The sequence below is a fragment of the Bombus terrestris genome, chromosome 12 (genome assembly GCF_910591885.1).
Source record: "Bombus terrestris chromosome 12, iyBomTerr1.2, whole genome shotgun sequence".
NCBI classification, from domain to species: domain Eukaryota; kingdom Metazoa; phylum Arthropoda; class Insecta; order Hymenoptera; family Apidae; genus Bombus; species Bombus terrestris.
Window position 1 is genome coordinate 7384478 of NC_063280.1, and position 22931 is coordinate 7407408.

At 34.8% G+C, this 22931-nt stretch overlaps 2 protein-coding genes across 5 annotated transcripts in view; one reads left to right on the forward strand and one right to left on the reverse strand.

Annotated features, from left to right (window-relative positions):
* The window catches only part of LOC100644495 (putative fatty acyl-CoA reductase CG5065), a 46919-nt gene that overhangs the window by 19685 nt on the left and 4303 nt on the right, over window positions 1-22931 (reverse strand). Inside the window, exons 1-3 of one of the 4 annotated variants that reach the window (XM_048410995.1) lie at window positions 19328-19815; window positions 18895-19096; window positions 12708-12821 (exon numbers count right to left, since the gene is read on the reverse strand). The exons of 2 other annotated variants lie outside the window; for them this stretch is intronic. The gene's annotated coding sequence lies outside the window, so the exon portion shown is untranslated. Of the gene's footprint in view, window positions 1-12707; window positions 12822-18894; window positions 19097-19327; window positions 19816-22931 lie in introns of those variants that run through there. One more of the 4 variants, XM_048410996.1, reaches the window with a different exon arrangement.
* Window positions 5256-18217, forward strand: LOC100644221. The gene is made up of 4 exons (XM_003399822.4): window positions 5256-5658; window positions 9119-9241; window positions 15103-15232; window positions 16749-18217. Exons 1-4 carry the CDS (start codon window positions 5555-5557, stop codon window positions 16797-16799), a joined length of 408 nt encoding a protein of 135 aa, XP_003399870.1. The 5' UTR covers window positions 5256-5554; the 3' UTR covers window positions 16800-18217.

Genomic DNA, 22931 nt, shown 5'->3' on the forward strand with positions numbered 1-22931 from the left:
AATTATCTATATGATTATTATCTGTATTAATTTCGTGCCGACTAATTTTTTTAGAAGATCGATAAAATAGTAAAGGGATATGGATAGCAGGAAGAGAATCAATATTTCTCCAAGAAAGAATAAATAATTTAAAGAATGTTTTCCTTTTTTCCTCTTTTTTCCCGATTTTTCGACCGACGAAAATATTAACAAGACAATTAAATTGCAAAGAATTTCGTTAATTATTTCTACGCAATTCGTGTAACGTTATTAAAAATGAAATATTATTCGAGATATTTGTATCTATGTTGCACCATGATTATTTTTATTTCATATAGGAAATCATTAAGCGTGAGCCGTCGTTTAAAATATCGGAGCGCAACAGTGTCGCGAAATATTAACATAGATCATAGTAATTGAGGAAATTAACGATTGTCGATGCTAAAAGTGAAGCAGATAACGCGTGCGAGGAATTTCAAGTACATCGCCGGCTAGGAAAGCCATTGCACAAGACTTTTATCCGATTTCTAGTTCTTACGGAGCTGGTTGGAACGTTATAAGCTTAACCATCGAATGTCGAACTTCGAGCAACTCCTCTCGTTCAAGTGAATTTCGTTCGTAATGGTATAAAACCATTTTGCAAAAGAAACGCATCAGTTTCGTTAATTCGTGCCCTCGCACGGTCGCATTAAGGGTAATATGGCCATTTTCGACCCATTATAATCTCGTTTTTAGAAAATAAAATATACTAAGATATATCTTTGAAATATACTATCATTCGAGCATGTAAACTTTATTTGTAGTAATTTGATTTTTGAAGAATTTTATGGTAATTTGAATTACTACGCTTTTGGGATTTTCTATAGTTTTAATTTAATAGTTTAATAAATATGAGATACGGTCTGTCCAAAATAATTCAATGAAGGGCTCGGTGAACAAAATATAAACGTAAAACGTAAGAACGACACAAATGCATCTTTTTTTCAAGAAATAAATTAATGAGGAAACACTATGCATATAGTTAAAATTTTGTATTTATAAATGTCCGGAGGCACATAAATGTTTCTGTTACAATTTAACTTTCAGTTCTATCTGTAGTTTAATTAAATACACAAGTTCATCACTTTTAAATATTCCTTCGGGGTAATTAAGTAATAATGAAAACGATGAATACAGGTACAGTTAGCTTTCAATAAACTAGAAGAGAGTGGTTCAATAAACCAGAACACTGAAGTCTAAGTATATTTTTCCTATCTTCCAAGAGCATTTGCATTTATCGGAATATAGTATTCAAAGAGCATGGAAGAAACCATTATAGGCAATTAGTTAATCTCGAAGACCTTGTGAAAGATAAAATCGAACTACGATTATGAAAAAACTTTATCCGTTATATACATTTCAGAGGATTATCAATATTTTATCAAGTTACGTGAAAAACGTATGTGATTTTAGTTACCTAGTTTGAAGAGTAATGTACTCAATCAAACGTTTACACGTTGTAGATATCGAAGAAAACATTCAGATTTTAACACTTCACTATGTAATCGAGAATGAATCATGTCTATGTAATAACAATGACGATAACTTGCTTCCAATAATTTGGGGAATTTCCTCAAGCTTTTTCTCAAGCTCGATGACGTAAAAGCTTGGGCCCATTCCATCATTCTAAGTTCATTGAATTGCCTTTAGTCATTAATAATTGATAGTTTTATTAAAAAAATAAAAGGAAAAAAATATAGCCGAATGCAAAGCATGAAACACAAATTTTTTAAAACTATTTCAACCCTTCATAATACGATGGAACTTCAAAATTAAATATGTGTGTGAGTTTGAAGCCATATCGATATGTTAACAATTTTATTTCTTTGCTTAAGATTGTATTATTGAAATTGCTTTATGTAAATACTCGTAGATTACTTGATACCGATATAATAATTAAATACAAGACTGCAGTGATAAATAGCTAATAATGTAAGATATTAAAGATATAAATATACGAGTATGTTATGTTGTTAAAAAAAATGGAGTGTAAATTACAACAAGGCAAGTGACAAAATTACATACTAACATACAGTATGTTAGAGTTAAGTGTTTAATTACAAATTAAGCTTAGAATATCGCAATAGGTGATACAAATTAATATCTTTAAGAAAATGAAGAAGATTTTTCGCAATGTTTTTTAATGATTTAGACGCGTCTGAATATCGTTTGGAAGAGTGAATTTAATTTATAATTGATTAAAATAATTAAATAAATATCATTTTTAATTATACGATGCATTTATACAATACAAAAGCACTGTTCATGCCAGGTTCGAAACTATACAGACGATTTAAGTCCTTTAACACGATTTCAAATGATTCTCCAAATTGCCAAAATTATTATCGTTCTCTCTCTTAGCTGAAATCCGGCACTGAAGTATTTCTATAATTACTGCAGTGCGTTCCAAAACCAGATATCGTTCCCAGAAATAATTGGGTAAAAAGTTACGCTGTTTATCGGATACACAGAAATCTCTCGGAAGGATTCATGGGGAAACGCCATATTTACCATGGATTTCTCGAAAATGGAATGAAAAAATACGGCAGAGACGCACTTGCCTCTATGAACCACTGAAAATGCACGACGCCTCCAAGTTCGTGGCAGAAAGGTCATCTGGCAAGGAACAATGTCTTCTTTTCCCCAAAAATAATCTACCTTAAGAATATATCGTCGATTACAAGGCTGAACGATTCTGCATTCGCATCTGTGCGTCCTGGTTGCCCATTCTAGTAGCTTTTCATTCGGTACGCAATATGAAACGTTATCATGAGAAATGTAATCAAAAGAAATGAAGATATGAAGAAATGAAAGAGACAGTGGAATACAAAAATAAAAGAGCAGCGAAATAAAAAAGGAAACAAAAAGAACAGAAATAAAAAAATAATGGAATCATATGATAAGGAGTAATAGACCAATAAAAGAGTAAAAAGTAAAGATATAAGAATACAGGGAAAGCATATATATAAAAATAACAAAATCGACGAACAAAAACTCAGCTGGACGGATGGTGAGTGGATCAATAAGTATGTACATCGAATATCTGATTAATGAACAGTGATTTCCCTAGTTCGTAGAAATTATTCTTGCAGCGTTTACATTAGTCGATCGTTGAATATACGGAAAACGATTCCGAGAAACGAACGGATCTGTTGCAACGTGGTTGCGATTTATGGAGCATAGAACGTCACAACGGAATCTCCGTGACTCGCTACTTTAAGTCTGATAGAGTGGTGCTCCTAATGTGAAACAGTTTAGCTCGCGACTGGAGTAGAAAAATATCTCGGTTGCATTGAAGGTTGCTATATATTACGCGCGATTATATTTATAAATAGAAATTTATGGATTTATGAGAAATTTATGAAAATAATGATCTAGACAGATGCTCTTAGTTATTACTTGCGAAATTTTGGACTTGAGTCTTTAGAAACTTAATATTTCAATATCAAAGAATTACTTTGTCACGTCATGTTAAGTCATTGTTTTGAACATAAGGAAACAGCTGAGTGTTGACAATTAGAAAACGCTGTTTTAAGCAAATGAGTCGGAACTAAACATAATAACAACTATGATTGCATCATTCTTACCATTCGTTCAATGGAAAAATATGAAAAATGAGTTAGTTAACAGACGAGCAACGACAATCTATCTCAATTCCGCATTCCAATTCTATATCGCATAAATAATATAATGACGAAATGTGGTTGTTTCAGACGAATTTATAAATCATTCACGAGATTCTTCACGTGAGACACAATGCATTTACACTGAAAAGTACAGCAATTGTATTACGTATGACACGTAATTATACTTTTTTCCAAAGAAATTTTATCAGGGTTTGCACAATAGTTTACCAACCAATTGTAATGTGTATAAATTGTATGTGACAAATGATATTCGTTCAATTCGAACATAATTAAGTCTGTAACTATTATATCATTTCCTGAACGCAATTAATACACGACCAAGAACATGTTAAGAGGCGTATCTTTCCGTAAGATAAGTGGACACCGATCATCGAGCCACCTGGCACGTTGACGTCTGATATTATGAAATGCCTTTCACCTTATTTTTTCGTAGACTATCCTAGATTCAGAGACAATCAATCTACATTTGCAAGGAGTCATTCAGAACACCTACGTTTCTCTTTCTTCGAATTTCAAAGACGTAACTCATGGACGTCATAGGCGAGTTTCAAACTTTCACCTTTTACATCCCGAGTAGATTATCTCGTCAATTTTAGCAATTCTCTAAGACTCCAACTAACTATAAGTTTGGTCTAAAATAAGTCTCTTTGATGATTCATCACGACTAATTCATCCAACGAAACCTTAAACCAGTCCCATTTTGCTGTAACGAGAAGCTTCACTTGAATTCTGTTTCTATAATACCTAAATTTCTTCGTAAAATTCCTAGAAACCTCAAGTAGACCGAAGACCAGACTATCACAGCGCAATATCGAAAGAAGATCGAACAGCATGATCTCGACATTCTAAGGATTTAAAAAACTCATCGTAAACAATCGTCCCTGAAAATTCCATGAAACTTCCTAATATTCTCAGCGGAATTTTAAAAAATTTCAAGCGGGAATAGATCGACCGAAAGATCCCTCACGGTATGATGAAAGCCGAATGAAACCAAAATCGAACAGTCCAACCTCAAAGCTCGATACTGTGTTCCGCTCTAGAGATCTAAAAAACGGTTCGAGGCCAATCACGCTCCCCGAAAAAGTTCTATAGAATGTTCCAAAAGTCTGTGCAAAATCTTAAGGAGAAATGGCAGGATCGAACCGAATACGGCATGACGAAATCAGAATATAAGCCGAATGAAACGAAAATCGAGCGATCCAACCTCCTCCACGCACGTATGACACTCTAAAGATTTAAGGAACGTATCGTCATGGGCAATTACGTTCTCGAAAAATTTCGAGCAGATTTGGTCAGGTCACGTGGTTGCACCGTGACCGAGCGAGCATCCCGCGTGATTGGTGGATACGCGGATCTGACGAAAGGTGGAAGTCAAGCCTCTCTTGATTATCATCTCGTATCTTTTCCTTTCTCGCTCGGTGAACGACGATAAGACCGAGACAGAAGGATGAAAAGGTGGATCCAGGGAAAAGGGTCGCAGTCCCTCGCGGAAAGAAACGCGAGGGAGGATTCGGATCGAGTGGGGTATAGGCTACGAGCTGAGTGGAGGGGGCGCAGCCGGCACTCTCCTTCGAGTATATATGCTGGAAGCGGACGAAGCTACGCTACAGTTCACCAAGAGACAAAAGCGACAAGAATAGGATCAGATATCGGTAGAAAGAAAAAAATCGCGATCACGATAAATTGCCGAGAATTACGTGGCATTTAAATAGTTGTTAACCGTTGTTCGAGGCAAGCTCGATTCTGTGGACCGGTTGAAGAAATAGAAGTGCGAGGAGATATTGTGCAAGAAGAATCGAGTCAAACCATTGAGGAATATTTCCGATTCTTCGGTTAAGTTTCGTTTCTTGTTTAATTATTTTTCATTTTCGTCCTCGTTGATACGAATAATGGCAGCGAATACAAGTCTGCTTGTCACGTTGATGGTGTTGTGTGTCCTAAACGTGATCCTGATGCCAGGAACGACGCACGCCAGGCCACCCTCTTTGCTCAGGTAAGAATCAGAACTTTGTGAGAAAAGTTTCGCGTGCGGATTTCTCTGCTGGTTTCGTGTATTTCTTTTCTGGAACGGTTCTAGAACGTGGAATCGCAGATGTATCGGGCAACTTAGATATCGGGATTTTCTTAACTTTAAGCAAACTTCCTTTACATTTTTCGAAAAACCGATTAGCCTTTAAATCTCTTCGTGCAAAAGTATCTCCATATGTTCGAAGTGAATTTTTAGACGTTTGTTTTCTTTGGAAATCCAAAAGGGACTGTTACAACGATATTTCTCTATTCCTTGACGTACAGATATTTTAATAAGCAATGTCACGAAGATGAAATATTACAAGCGATGAAAACTTCGTCGTATATACACAAAGCTAGTAGCAGAAATCTCCTCATTGTCAGTTTCGCCACTTTATCCATAAGAATGGAAACCTTCTTCAACTTGTTGCACGCCCACGTGAAACTACAAAAAAACCCTCTATAAGCTTATCCAGATCACGCCTATTCTTCCATTCTATTCATCACTCTGTTCTTCCAATATCCTAAACGAAATCAGTGATCATCCACTTTAACCAAACATATAACGCAAAATGTAATCTCGAAGCTCATCTGATCGTAAGTATGCATTTACCAAAAAGCCCTCTTTGTTCGAGGAAAAATTCCAGTACGACGTCAAACGAGCTCGACCGATCCTCGATCGCGATTTTTATCTGCCCGATTAATTTTATCGACCTATTTTCGACTGGTTACATTTGTCGTATCTGATATCCAGCTGAAATCGCGTTACATATCGACCAATTCCTCAGAGCTTAGCAAAAGGGGAATCTTCGATGATTGAAGGATAAATCGACGGATCTTCATTATGGCCGTGTTCTTTCTTTTTTGTTTCCCCTTTTCCCTCTAATGCCTGCCTTCCTCTATGCAACTCCCATGCACAACGATAACGCCGTCAGAAGATAACGAGAGCTTTGTTTCACGTGTGTACGGAGATTAGCATATCGATTAAGGAGGCAAAATTGACGACGATCGACAAACGCGATATTACATTCCCTGGCAGCTTGCAATATCACCAACCACGCGCCATTTTTTCTTCTTTTTACGCGTTCGCCGCCAATATGAATTCCGTGTTATCGCGTTGACAACCTCGGATATCGGGAAATAACAGGAAACGAAGGGTTTTAAGTCGAACGATTTAGTGGGAAAGTTACCTCTGTTATCTTGCTGGGAAAACGCGTGGGAATGGGGCGTGAATCTCATGAATTTTTTGTTAGAAGCTACTCTTCGTTGAGTTACATAGTACTTTCGATACATCTCCATTGAGATCTTATTATTGAGAACTGAGTACAAGAAATATATTGTTTCAGAACTAAAGATAGTAGAGTTTCAGAAAAATTATTTTCGTTTGGAGAATCTGTTAAAAATTTAGTTATTTCGAATGGTCTTTAGAATCAGAATCAAAGATGGTAAAATATTTGGAAATTGTTAGTACACTATGTGTATCTATTATTCTCGTTACTTTTTATTCACATAAAATGTTAAATTTCACAGCTAAAGCTAAGGAAAATTATCTTTGTCAGTGTTCAATAAGAATTTCACTGTTTGCGATACTCTTTATAGTAAAATTTAATAACACTGAAATTTTTGTAATTATTAAAGAAACTTTAATAATAATTGAAATTTCAAAAATTCTCGATATATCTTTAAACGAATGTTAAATAATTTCTCTACTTTCCGTCTATACTTATCGTATCTTTACCATATAACGAAGTTAATATAAAGGCTATTAATAAACTATTCTCGTCCAATCCAATTTCTACAAACTTCTACAAAAGAAAAATTATTTTGAACGGACTCTAAAATTTGGAAATTTTCCGATCATTTGAATCACAGATTTCATTTGTCTTCGTTAATTTTGGGTCGCATTAATCTCATTAATTCTTGAATCAAGACACGCGCGTGAATACCGCAGACAAGTGATTAAATATTGATGGCAGATGAGAAAAACAAGGATACAGAAACGAGGGCGAACGTAAAATTTTCAAGGAAACTACATGATCGCCCCGTGAATACAGAATTCGCAACAGATTGCAAAGAAAAGAGGTGGCCGAGGGACAACGACCTGCTAACCAATTAAGATAGTTTCCACGGGGCTGCAGTACAGTTGCAGTTGATCTTGCAAGAATGATTTGCGACACTGATTTCGCAGCTCTTCGCGTGAAAGTTTGCTTACTGATGTAATTGCGGTCTTCGCATGCTGCAAGTCACGGTTGCGTGTTAGTTGGCTGATTCGTTAAACAAGGCGCAACAATAGTTTCAACTGCTGTTTCAACTTTTCCGTTTTTAATTTAAATATCTGTCGTTGTAAAAAAAAAAAAAAAAAAAAAAGAAAAGGAATGAAAGAGAGAAAAGGAAAGAAAATAGATAATTTGAAATATTATACACTATTGACATTTTTATCATACAGCGCCCAGTGAGTGTAATTCAATGCAATAAGTTGCAACAATTGTTCAATGCTTTATTTCATTTTACCTCTTCTTCTTTTTTTTAGATAATAGCTTCCGTAAAGAGAAGAGAAAAGAGAGAGAGAGAGAGAGAGAGAGAGAGAGGCAAAGAAATGGAGAGGAAGTAAATAATTTGAAACAAGTTGTAAAGATTCTTATCGTACTGTGCCACTGAGTTGGTTTTGCACTTCGCACAATTAATCGTATAATACCTGAAATTGAACGGAAACACGAGGTTTCGCGTGATGAGTCAGTATGTAGGTTACGCTACGATACGTGAAAATTATTCAACCAGTTTAATTATAGAAGCTCGTTCTTTGGGGATTGAAGGAATCTTATATCGACTTTTCTCCCTTCTTCTCTTTTTTTCCTGTTTCTATGATACGGAAAATTACTCGTATCTGTCCGAACCGTGAGTCGAGTTAATTATAGACACCTGTTCCGGGAATACGCGCATATTTAAGGATACACGGAAGTATTCTTAGGATTTCCCGGTTCTGAAGGCTACGCGAAATAATACCTAACCATCTGTTATATTAAATTATCATATAGTTCTTATACGATAATTTCTCTATCTACTCTAACTTCTTCCTACAATCTTTCTCCTACTTTCACTTTCTACCTATACTCTATATAATTCTACATTGTATCGTGCGGTTGAATAATAACCATTTAATTAGAAACGAGTGTTCTTATTGATTATTAAATTTATCGGTTTTTAAGACAGATTACCGATAAATTCGATCTTTATAGAAAGATTATAGAAAGTCAAAAATACACACTTCAATTCGATCATCGACCATTTTTCTCCTTGTATCATCATCATCGGTGATCTAAATCGTTCAATCAATTTTCTTAATTTGTCTATATCCAAACTTATTTGAAATTTCCCTTTGTCACGACAATGAATTATAAGTAATTGTTAATATAATTAATAATAGTCATTGCTCGTTTGTTTTGTAGTCGTCAGAGGCGTATATCGGATCAAAGACTCGCTGAAATAGAGACACTTCTGGGGTTGGAAAATGTAAGGGGAAAAGTAGTGACGGTTCCAGTTGCATTCGGCGTGTTGGATCCAGATAAGATGTGAGTAATTACTTTAATAGCCTGTAATTATTTAAACTCGCCTTTTATCTCTACTGATTTATTCTTATCAAGCCAAAGTTACTAATAATAACATTCTTTCCTATTACGTCTGCAAAACGACTAGATAAGCAAAGAGTTGCTCATCTCCGTTTCAAAATTCGAACGCTTTCCAGCTTGACTCTTAAATTTCGATCGTTTTTCGTTTCTTCTTCTTGTATCATAAATTTTAATTTCGTCTTTACCGTTTTGATAGAAAGAAAGTAAATTTTGTATATTGGAAATAAAAAGATCAAGAAAATCGTATCTATAGGTCAGCAAGATTGAGAAGTTCAACGAAAAAATAACAAAAATACAGCTTTCTTCTAGCGAACGATTTATAAGATGCTACTATTCCTTTAGAGAATCTCGTCGTTAATTTTCCAATTCTTTACGAGTACGTTTAGTAATGTATTTTAATATTTATAAACGTACTGAGTTTTCTATTGAAGTTTAACACCATCAACGATTCTATTCTAAAATTAAAGATTCATTCACAAGTCACTTTTATCAAATTTTCTCCGAGCTGCTCGATAATAATCGTGAAACTGCGAGATAATGTATCAGGTCATTTTATAAGTTCAAGGAAACAAGCAAGAAGAAACGAAGTTGAGGTTCGATGTTTCAATCGGCAATGCATTCGCCGTTATTTTAAAAAATATCCCTGCCATTTTCAATTCTTCAATTTCACATTGCAAATCATAATTTCAATATCTGAAGTAACTTCTGAATTCCATTTTCAGGATTACAATTTAAATGTAAGAAGTGTTATAATTTCGTCTTCAAAATTAAAATTTGAGTATGAGAAATCAAAATTAACGATTTTGGACGGATACCAGTCCATTATCAAACATCAAATTTTGTTTAGTTCGTTCAAGAATCCTTCGCTTACCGTGAGAATTAGATCATGCCACATATATATATATATATGTGGCATATATCACAAACGAATCGCTCTAAAATTTGGTTTATGTGAACGATAACCTCGAAGGGAAAGAACCACGACTCGATTTTACATAACGATCGCCATTCGAGTTCAACGTGATCGTTAACCACGAGATACGAAAAGAATCTTTCTTTTTATCATCGAGTGACAATACTATGAATCACGAACTCTTTTCCATCTCTCCTCCGCTTCCCCTTCCTTCTCTTCTCCCCCAAAAAAACAAAGAGAAAAAAGAAACAGTGACTATGATTACGAATGAATCGTACGACGCGAAACGAATGAATTTTGCTAATTCTTCGAGCAGAAGGAAGACAGAACCGCCCCTGTTGTATCATCGTCTACACAGACGTGCCAAAAATATCAATCTATTTAAAAAAAAAGGAGAAGAATACGAAAAAAGTAAAGAAGAAATAACTATTCTGGTGGTGCAACGTGTCTGGCTTTAGGTTCAGGAATCTCCCAGTGGAAAACATGTCGCTTGCCAAGCATCCTTTATTTTCATTCCCATAGGTACACGGGTACATTTTCACACAGTTTTACGTTCCATTCAAATGCAAAAAATATGATATAAATATAGGGAGTCTGAAAAGGTCGGGATAAAACTTATACTGCGTATCAATAGGGTCTAGTGGGCAAAAGGAAGCTCGTATAAACTCAAAATCGTACGCATAAAATTGTTTTGCCAGTTATAAAAGACAAATATTTTCTGTTAGATATAGAAGATAAATAAAGATAAATCTCTTCTGTTCCTATCACGATTTTCGTGAAACACGGTTTCGCGTGTCTCCACTGTATATAATATAATATAAAGTAACATAAATTACCGTGAATAAGTAAATTATATTAATTTTAGAGAACAAAATTATCCATCATGCGACGATATTTTGACATGAATATTTGTTTCTTTTTAATATCTTCGGAAACACAAATGGGATTGTCAATAAGCAATTCCCGCATATTTCACGAAATTTTCATTTCGTCGTCTATTCGATGCAACTACCGAATTGTCGGATAAGTCTTAAACGTTTCTGAGATTCTGTTCTTGTTCAAAAATCACAAAAATTTAAACAGAATGCGTATTCGGTATAATTGTATTATTACAAACTGTTGGAACAAAGTTTGTAATTCGTATCTAGAAGGGATATTCATTCTATAATATTCGTTCAAAAATAAATAGTTGGACTAAAAACTTAGAGTATTAGCTAGAAACTAACTAAAGTATTTAAACGGCTAGGGATGCGCTTTTAAATTTCTCTCGATGCGAATTTTCATGTCAAATAATCAATTGATTCGTGAGGGTAAATACGAATGAAAGAAAAGGGAAAAAACACGCGGAAAATGTATGGCACGTTCGGCATTGAAATTCAACTTGTTGCTTCGTGTTCGCGTGACGAGGGCGGAAACCACCTTCAAACGAGACCTTCGAACGTGCGGACTGATAGAGGGTTGGGCGAGTCACGTAAAATAAGAAAGAACGGCCTATTAACGTCAAAAGACATGTCATCAGAAAAATCTTCGGAGGACACTGGTTGTTTCTCAGGACGTTATTAACTTCGCACCACCGTTCTTAAGAAAAATGATTTTTGTTTCGCCGGGTGGTGATGTGGAGCATTGCGTCGTACGGGATAATAGAAATATACGGATGATTTGATTATTTTATTCGACATTACTCTTTGTTACTAGTAATATTGCTATTACCGATGTTACTGACGTTATCACTACAGGAAGTGATATTTTTATTTTTTTTTTTTTTCATGGGGTGTGGATTTAATTTTGATAGTTTTGATGTTAAATTTTTCTCTAGAAACGTCGTATAATATAAAAGTACACAGGGATCTACTCGAATGGACGTTGTACGAAAATATTTCTACTTGTACATTCGCTTCGAACAGGTGTTGAAAATCGAATACAAAGAAAACGTTTGTTATCGTTCTAAGAATGGACTCCCCGTTGGTATTTTGCAAGAATAAAGTTCGAAAATAAACAATTGTTAAAAAAAGACCACTGTGCGTTAAAAACAGCAACGCAAATATCGAAAGTAATATCGAGACTGAAATGCGAAATGGAATAACAGAGAAAGAATTCGCTTAACAGTTTATTCTTCTCGTGTGTTCTCTTTCGAATTAACCGGCATTTCCTCTTGTATGTCAGACATTACTTTCCAAGCAATATCCACAGTCCTATGTAAACGGATACCGTATCAAATTTATGTAAAATTATGTAGCTATGGAGTATTATATTGCACCATACTATAACCTAACCAAGCTCAGGTAGAACAGTTCTGTTTCAGTAGGAGACAAAATAGAATATGAGCAAAGAAAAGTTGGGATAATAGATTACTATAATTTTATTGTACAAAGTAGTATCGCAAGAGTGTAAATTGGAACGTCTACTTGAGCTTGTTGGAAAAAGTTGAAATGAAAGCAGTAATATTATTCCAGTCAAAAGAAATAATTCTTAAGTAAAAGTAGTATAAACAGTTACCATTGAAAAGTTTTATGTCCGTGTTGTATGTGTTGGATAAAATATTTTGAAACTTCATTAGCACTGTAATGAGACACGAGTGCAATGATTGTATTGGTCAACTTTGAAACCAATCTGAAAACGTATATAGAAATTACAGGATATTCATTGCGAATATATATTTAATAAAAGATCAGTAAATTTAGCATGAATAGTCATCTTAAGTATATGAAGACTTGAGATTTATTAATATAATGAATAATTGTTTGTTTAAATATTTATACTAAGTATCTTATAAATTTGTATATATTTCCTCAAATTTGTTTAAAATTCTAGTTTATTACAGAAGAATCGTGATAGTTGAGCCCGACGAAAATGCTAGTAAAATTATCGTCTAACACACATAGTATATTAATAAAAGGTATCTAAAAGTGGCCAAATACTTTCGTGAATCCGTATATTTGCTCCCATACGTAGGCGGAATAGTACGATCGAAGAGATCCTCGTAGAGGAAGAACGAAGAAAAGCGACGACGGAAAAGGAAACGATAATAGAATGTCTAACCCTGCTACCTTACTCCGAATGCCTTCCGAATAAATTCTTATTCAGACGTTAACACGACCGGCTTCAGGGAAATTCGCTTTAAAGTTAAAACGAACAGCTCTTCCCTTTTTACTAATTTCGTAACGTCAACATCCGCACTCTGAACGAATGTGTCCATAGAAATTTCCCTCGTTCTCTTCTACTTGTCATTTCATTTAACATTCGCGTGTAAACGTGAAGAAATACACGAAAAGATAGAAATTTCCAAACAATGGGCTGACCATGTCAAATCTCTTCCCTTCTTTAATGAACCATTGAAATTCGAAAAGATCTCTCTACGTCGAAAGATCTTCCTCGCGAAGTGGAAGGAAAAGAGAAAGGACGATAGAACGAAGGAGCAAGTCCTATTGCGTTGGCGTTCGTTCTTCGACTGCAAGCTCGTTGCAACGTGAACCAGAGGTTCTAACCGCGTTTATATTCTTAGATCGAGTGAGTTCGTGCCGCGCGAATCGAGAGAAATTCGCGATGCAAATTCGATTGGACTCGCGTGTTCCTCGGTTTCGTGACTAGCCAATGGGCTTCTTCTAATCTGGTTCGCCGCGTGTAGAATTATTCATCGTCGAAATTCGTGACGAGAGCCACGGAGAAGCTCGAGTGGTTGAAAGAACGCGGATGAGACGGCTATCAGTATTCGGAAATTACATGCTCAGTGCGAATTTAGACAGATTTAGAGAGAATTCAGGAATCTGTTTCTTTAAATGCTCTTTCGAAAGCGCTTAAACATTTAGTACCGAATTGTAGTATCGAGATCAATATTTTACAGGTCGATTTTAGATTCTAGATTCTACGTGTATTATACATAATACATTTCGGATTGGAACTGTTACGTGGAATATCTGATTAGACGCAGATTCACGGATATACGTATATCTATGATCTTTGATATTGTTATGCTACAGGAGAATTTCATCTCGCCATTATCATTAGAATTTCGATAGTTATGGTTTGAAGGCCTCTTTTTTTTCTTCTGTTTTTTTTTTGTTTCTTAGTGCCCTGTTTATTTATGGAAAATTCAAAGGCGCGAAAATGTGCAAAAGTCGCATGACGCGAGAAAATACACGAGCAAAATAAAGCAGAATATATGAAACGAATCTGGAATGTAGGTTTCGTTTTGTTAATTACCTTAATAAAAATAAGAATTTACATAAACATCGTGAATGTAATAATCATCGTTGAAATCTTAACTTTCGCACACCAGTTTGATGATCGAGCCTTAATTATGTGGCGCTGCGTTGTTGCATTTTATTATCGAGGCTTGCATCATTCCCACGACTTATCGAGAGTCCCGGCGATAAGAATAATTCGTAATTCGTATGATGATGAATGATTCTCCACGAATGCATGCTCGACAGTTTATTCCATCAGCACGTGTCACCCTCTTTTTTACTTTTAACCACGTGTGAAACGCGTGATCGCGTGAAATTCCAAGCGCTTATTCTTCGAACAGGAAAAAAGAAAAGGACGAAAAAACGACGGCGAAAAAACGAAATACGAAGCAAGAAGGAGCCGTGTAGAAGAAAGGCGTGAATATTCCGTTCGAACACATGGCGGGAACGTTGAACCGCGCGTAATCTTCCATTGAATCTCGAAAATTTTTTATCAGACGGTTATTTTAGTGGGCCATCCGGTTATTACGATCCTCCGCTGATCATTATAATTTCTAATTATAGATACAACTGATCCATACAAATTGAAATTGTCAAAGTGAAATTTCCATCAAAATCAATAGAACTTATATCACGTTTTCTTTAGTGCAAATTTTCATTTTGATTATAACATTTTTTCTAATTTTCCGATTTATTTCTCATTGCAGAGGTCGTAGACGAAGATCCGCCACGAATAACAGACTCGAAACTCTGCAACGTATGATGAAGATTATCGGTAACCGTCCTGACACGTTTAATGAAAACATGCTCGGAGAAAGGATGCTCTCTTTGCCAGCGGTAAGTTCGAAATAATCGAATCTATGATTTAAAACGAAGCGAAAGAAATGATTTTCTATGAACGTTTCTGATTTTCTATAAATCCTACAGATTACGTAGATTACATATTTTTAGTACGTTAGGTATAATATTTTAACATCGAGTATTCTGAATATTAATCAATCAATTCCGATATATATATATATATTAAATTTTTTAACGAATTTTATGCCATTCTATGTTTCCCCAAAAGAAAGGTAATACAGAGTGCGATTCTTGTCATTTAATTATACGACACTCGTTCAGAATTGAAATAAGAAATATCCTATTTTCGAATAGAAATTCCAATAAATTTCATTTCATTCTGAAATCTTTTCGTTACATTTACGCCTCGAAATGACTAACAGTTTCATTAGATTATTGAAACATCGTGCAACACTATTTCCACATGGTTATGTAAGTTGCATAGTTCGTGTCATGAGGTAATCTATCGCGTATAGCAACGTAATTCCTATTTTTCTAGATGGCATAAAATTAGTGATAATTTGCCGCGAAAGAAAAATGAAACGATTCACTGGCACGCGCCTAAGTGTCAGTCATGAAATTTATTGTAAAACGTGCTGTGTTCTCGTGATAGATTCATATTCCTTCTTCGTTTCTTCGGCATGTATAAACGTTTTCTTTTAATGTTTGTTTTATCGTCGATTCGCATTTCATGAAATGGTAATCGTTCGTGGTCAAAGAGAAATATTCATAGTCGTTAAATTGATCGTGCCTCAGATTAGAACGTAGTTAACCAGTTTATTAACAGTCACATAGATAACGTCAAAGTATCGCAATATATTATGTACATTACTGTTTTATTGTTGCCCGAAGCTAATTATGGAAATATACATGCAATAGAATACTTATGTTTTTTAATCTTGCACTTGTAATAATTGAATTATTGAATCGATGGCATGAGAGTTACGCTATCAGTACTATACACGTTATTGATTATGCAGAATTGATTTTAATCCATTAAGAACCATACAATGAAGTGTGCGAAAGTTGTGTAGCGTAACATTATTAATTATTATTGATCAAGCTACAAAAGAACGTATTAGAATGATAGATACCTCCACAGAAGTTCATTACAAATAAAAAGCGCGAAAAGAAGTTCTATAAAAAAAGAAATAGTCTATTCTATCGGTATAAAATACTTCGATTTCTTCAAATTTTGTAAAGTTGTAGGATTTGGATAAAACCCGATAATTTGAATGAAATAAAACTAAAGATGAAATATGGTCGTTGATGGGTTAATATTCAGAACCATAGTGTCAAATAATAGTAACAAGAGTCGTTCCATTTTAAGAGTAACGAATCTTTATTTGCAAAGTGTAATTAGGAAAAGAAAGTTTAACGAGTCCCTATTTTTTTAATTATCGAAAATGATACTTCAAACTAACGTCCCTCGAGGTATAGAGAGATATTTATAAAATCGCCAAAATTATTGTCTAAGGCCTGAATTAATCAAGAACATTTTTTTGAATTTCAGAAGTTGAAAGAGAGCCGACTAGGCGTTAACGACGAATATTCGTATATATAATTCCATGGTACGAAATCGCGCTAAAGCACAGGGCGAACAAGAAGACAGAGTCGAGAGAACGAAAAGCATTCAAGAGTAAAAAATGAAAAATACAAAAAAAAGAGAGAAAAACATGAATCGAAAACGAACATCAAGAAAAATCGCCGAAGGAATAAGAGACGAAGGAAAATTACAAAAAGAAAATATTATATACGATCTCTCGACCCTAAAATCCGCCTGAACAGTATTACGGACCGTCCTCCGTCCGAGCTTAAATTCTTTAAACGAACTTAAACTATTAGATCACTAAGTAATTATAACCAAGGAGCAGAGGAAAAAGACAGCAACGATCATACTTGTCTCGATGAAGAAATCGAAGAGAAAATTTCGAAGAATTTCATGGTTTCCTTCGATTTTCAATTTGTTCCTTAACGCGTGCGTTCTCCATGTTTCTTTCATTTATTTTTTATAATTTAGCAACGTAGTAATTTATGATATTTATTTAAGTAGCCTTATTTATTCTTTGTTGACCGTATTATTTGTAGACTGGTTTTCTTTTATTCGTTTCTAAGCGTCTGCAAAGACTATTCTATGTTGCGTGTAAGGAAAACGCGTCTATGGTCTCTCTTTTTCTCATTTTTGTTTTATACTTTAAGAATAATCTCTTTTTAAGAATAATTTTGCGTGTATGACAAAATACTGATGAATGATTTTTGTACGGATGGAGAATGGATAATTACTGGCTTGTTTTCACGATCTCGCGGTTTTTAAACGCGCCTTAATCTTAGGTTTCGTTAGATCTTTCGTTAGGTGGATTAACGATCGTGATCTGTAAATCCCCGGATATCCAATTTCTGCTTTAGCATTGAAATATGATTTTATAATAATCGAATAGAACTATGGATGATGCGGGCCACCGTAGAAAATGTATTAATTAGAAGGATCAATTATTTTCAAACGTGATTCATTGCGTTTCCATTTCGTATTAAGATGTGATTCATTTTATTTATTGTTTTGTAAAGTTAGTTAATACGAATATTATTGTATTAATTTATTAGCGCACCTAAGAAGGAATAGAAGTAAGAGAAAGGAAAAAATGTAATTAATGTTAACGATATCGTTAAGATTAATATCCTTCTCACGAAACAATCGAATTTTTCTGCTGTATTCAAGCTCTATGTAATTATCGTATATCTGTTCGACACTGTATATTTCCTATATGTTATTTATTTATTTATTTATTTATTTAGTTTACGTCGTACGTAGGAGCCAACAAAGTATTAAAGACAATGTCGTGATAGTATCGCGATTTCGATCGATCAAAATCAAGATCAACACGTTCGAGACAATTTCACCGATCGTTCACTCTTTTATTGACTGTGCGTATTATTTTGTTTATTTAAATAGAATAAAAAGAATAGTAATCAGCTATACAAGAAGAATCGTCTCCTTCAATTTATTCCGGAACCTTCATCCTTCCTCGAAAGTATCTCTCCTTTACGTGTCTCGTAAAATATCAAAAATTACTATTTCTATTTTACCTTGGTAAATTAATTAAAAATACGCATCTGAGCTCCCTCTGGAGAAACTTTAGGTGAATTATTCCATGCTGTCGGTAAACGAGATTATTTCGACAATTATTCGAACTGTACGTCGAATGATTGTAAATAAATGTAGATTCGTTGGTTGTATAATTCTAGAGGAAAATGAAAAATTTGTAGGAAGAAAGATTGGTGGAATTTCTACGAGGAAAGCTTTCGCGAACGGTGTATTAAAACGAACTTCCGTAGATAGTAATAAAAATTAAATACTTCGTAAGTTAATTACCTCGTAATATTAAAATGCCATAGTTTAATTAAACTTTACAATTTAATTAAAAGTAAAAAGTATAAAAAACCGTCTAACGTAATTAGGAGCCGTGTGCAAAACAGTAATTCCACAGAAATTGTACATTTCACCAGCTACGCTACTTTGCAACCATTTCAACACGATGCTTATTTAGAAACTAATAAGGTTAAATATTTTTGAAATTATGATATATTTGCACGGGGGACTTCGTACGATTAATCTTAACGTTTTGAACTTTATTACCGCGCAGAAGATTATTTAGATGTACCTGCTTTATTTTGGGAATATTTCCTGTTCCGATGGTCTGACTAAAGACGACTCGTACTACTGACAGTGGAGCTAGTGGAATAAGTCTATCTGTTCTAAGCAGATCTGATCGGGACCCTTGTTTCTCTCAAAAGACCACTTTTGTCAACCTTCTAGAATAAACCAGTAGATGAAATATTGCTTCAAATAGTAGAAACTAAACTCTGGAAATTCAAATGTTGGGAAGTAAGTTTTGGAATCGTAGTTTTCTTTAATAATAGAAGAATGGAAGGAATTATATATATACTTTTTATAATTCACATTTATTAAATTCGCATAGAGGAGGGAAGATTAATAATTCTGTTTAATTTCAGTGTACTTTACTAGAAAGAAAAATCGTTACTAGATATCTTACCATTTTCCTTCCATTATCCATTAAACTTTATTCAAATTACCTGAAGTGAATGCATCGGTGAATCTGTTATTTCTCTGGCTTGAAATATTTTTTCAAATTTCGACATTCGTCCTTACTATTCAAGTCATTTGCCTTCGAATACGTAATTTCCTTGACTTCAGAATTCAGAAAATAATTCAGAACTTCAATACCTACTTGCTTAAAAATATAGCTTTATAACTTGTCGAAAGTTACGATCTCAATTGCAATCTGACAAAATCTCGCAAGCTTTCCAATTAAAAGTCCCAACTACTTTCACAATGCCAATCATTTTATTTAACTAAAGAAACCGATCGAAGAAAGAAACTCTCTTTGCGCGTGACTCTCGAAACTCAGTTGATCGTGAAACGGAACAAGGAAAACTCTCTCCATCACGAGTCAACGCGTGATTGCTCTGTCACGTCTTCATGAAGCACTCGACCTGAAACGTTCGTATCAAACGTTCGCGGAAACGGAAGTTTCGCGAAAGGAAAGCGAAACGTAGGACAAGTCATTGGATTGCAGTTGTCGACTATCGTTCTGATTGGCTTCGTATGGTTGCTCTTCGTGCAGTAGTTCATTCGTGGCGAACGTGATTGGCCCGATAGATATGAAATTATTTCATAAATACGCACATACAGATCGCGTGGGTGGCTGATTTCGCAACTTCGTCTTATTGCGCAGTACAGCAAACACTTTAGCTCACAAAAGTATTTGAGCGCGTGCCATAGAAAATTTTCGTAAATATGTTATGTGTATTTCGTACGAATCTTATAACGAGATAGCGAGTGGCATGATCATATCGGAAAAATTTGAAACCAGTTTGGAAATATATATAGAAGTTACAAGATCTTTATTACAAACATATATATTTCATAAGAAATTAGCAAAGAGTAGACATATAATAAATGTTAAGAATGATCCTACTGTGTATAACCATATAATATCGAATATTATATTGAATATGAGTAACGTGACTCGTTAATACGACGGCTAATTGATTGTTCAAATACTTTGACGATCTCTCGCACTAAATATCACACAATAGCTTTTATGTACACCTTCAGATTTCTTTCAAACTTTACCGATATTATCACCATATTAGTGTTTCATTGCAACGCTAATGAAAATTCCAAATGTTCCCTATAAAACGTGATATATTCACAAAAAATGCTCCAACAAAAATGCTCTCTCTTGGCAAAGTATCGAAGGTAGCCGTATTAATCCTCTCTTACATAACTGAAAATCTTCATGCACGCATTGCATGTGTTACGTAACACATTTTGAAATTTCATTGGCTCTGTAACGAGACTCGACTATCGTCGCTGTGTTAGTGAAGTATGAAGCAAATTTGAAGACGTACATTATATATACGTATATGTCATTGGTGTATTACACGTTGGCGAGGAACGGGCCTCCAAAGTTGCACAATCAAACAGAATTTCTGATTAGCCTGGCTATGTGTTGCTTTTCGTTATCTCGCTACGTAAAACCGACGACCGATTTCGTTCGACGCACGACTCCTCCGCCCTATCTTCAAAGGGGAGGAGACTGAATTGCGAAAAACGTCCACGTCGCTATCGCTCCGACACTTTCAAATGTTTGGCCCGAAACTTTGTTTTCACCGAGCGTTCTCTTCTATTTTTGCCCGGACGGATGATGCAGCCCGAGCAATGGGGTAGATCAGCGTTCGTTGATCTCGTCCCTGTTATTTCTGTCTCTTTTTCTGTTTGGCAGTTGCCAATGGATAAAATGCTACGAACGTGCGTTCGGAAGTCGAACGAGGTGCAATGCTCTTCTTCTTTTTTCTTCGAGATTCTTTCCAAATTTTGAGGTTTGGGTAATGAGAGCTTATATGTTGATTGCGAGGAGTAAAGAGTTCGAGAAAAGAGAGCTTTCGCGTATTGGGTAGGTTCAAGAGGGTGGTGTTGGGTTTAGTGGTTAGAGAATGGGGAGATAAGAATTAGATCCTGCATTAACGAGAACTTCAAAGAAATATATTTACGTATAAAATATTGAAAGTATAGTACCGATTATAATGAACGATGTAAATGAAACAAATATCTGGTTGCAGCTCACTTCTTTGGTTAGCTTCGTAGAAATATCAATCCGTGCAAATGACTGCAGTCTAACGATCGGAGAACAAGATAGTAGATCGTAAATAATACGAATAAATAATAAGAGAGATCGTTTATGAAATATCAAGAAATGTTTGAGGTACGAAGAAATGACGAGGAATAGAGATCGGAAGGTAATGATGGAAGAATCCAAGGAGAGGTAATCGAAATTTTCGTTTTAATCTTATTCCTGTTTTCTTCGTATTTTTCGCGCGTGCATTGAACAGGACAAGTTCAACAGTCGAGTATTTTTAAAAACAAAAGAAAAAAAGACGAGGATAAACGAGTCTTAACGAGAGAAATTAACGAGTCAAAATTATCAGAGTTTTTAATTCGGTTCTTATACCGAGAAATGAAAGAGAAGAAGTAACCTTATATCGAAAGAACTATAATCACGATTTAGAAAACACGATCGTGACTACCTCCAAAAAGTCAGCAAATAATCTACAAGAGGCAGAACGATGAGCAATAATATTTACGTTGACGTAATAACTGAATAATTTTTATTTGTTCATATTTCGTAACTTTTTATCGCCCAGCTGGACCATTTGTAGAAGAAACATGTACGAAATAATTTGTTATCTGAGCTCGGTGCGCGTATACTTTGATTACATTTTACAATGTTACATTTGGTAAGACTGGCGCGTGAGATGAATGGTCGAGGACATCGCGTCGTGATCATCTGATCCGATGTTCGTTTAATTAGTATACTCGCTATCTCTCTTCCGTTTCTTTCGCATCGTACGGTTACAAATCTCAAATCAATATATCCTAAGCCACGTAAGAAATTTCTTTAGATTTCTGCTGGCTTTTGCTAATCGTAACTTCACAATTGATATTCACCAGCTTTTTTCCTTTTTTTTTTTTATGAATTATAACTTGATTTTATCCTTTCTTTGAATATTTCTGGTCCTGTTATGTACGTCAGTCAGCCAGGCTGCCAATATGTGTGTTTCTGCATCTCGAAATTTTCCATAAGTACATAAACATCTACAGTGTGGCAAATTGCAAATTTCATATCAAATTTTAGATCGACAAAATTGTAAAATCGAAAATTCTAAAATTTGGAATGTAATTGTAATTCGGTTAACTCCGGATCTTTGCTGTATTGGTTTGAGATGATCGGTGGAACATATTGGATATGTATGTATTTTCTAAAGATATAGGAAAATCCGTTGAGTAAATCGGATAAGTCCCCCGGATAGATTGCTCGAATCGATTAGATTCGAATGATGAAATACAACGTGGTAATTAGATCATGCTTTATCGTATTTCCGTTTTTACTTAGATTTATCTAAATTGTTCCAGCAGAGAGATTACAATTTCAACGGATTTCATTTGTTTAATTTCGTACAATTTCATTTCTGTAAATTTCGCTTCATCCTCGAATCCCCACTCTCTTCGATGTATGTGTAATATTCAATACACATACGTACAAATTTCTAAAATGAAACCTAGCAAACGAATCAATTTTCCTTTCTTATTGAAAAACTATATTTCCTATGGCAT

What these genes read in the sequence shown, in the direction of transcription:
- LOC100644221 (XM_003399822.4), top strand. Translation starts at nt 5,555, where the DNA reads ATGGCAGCGAATACAAGTCTGCTTGTCACGTTGATGGTGTTGTGTGTC. An exon ending in AGGCCACCCTCTTTGCTCAG is followed by an intron (nt 5,659 to 9,118) that starts GTAAGAATCAGA and finishes TTTGTTTTGTAG; the next exon opens with TCGTCAGAGGCGTATATCGG. An exon ending in GGATGCTCTCTTTGCCAGCG is followed by an intron (nt 15,233 to 16,748) that starts GTAAGTTCGAAA and finishes TTTGAATTTCAG; the next exon opens with AAGTTGAAAGAGAGCCGACT.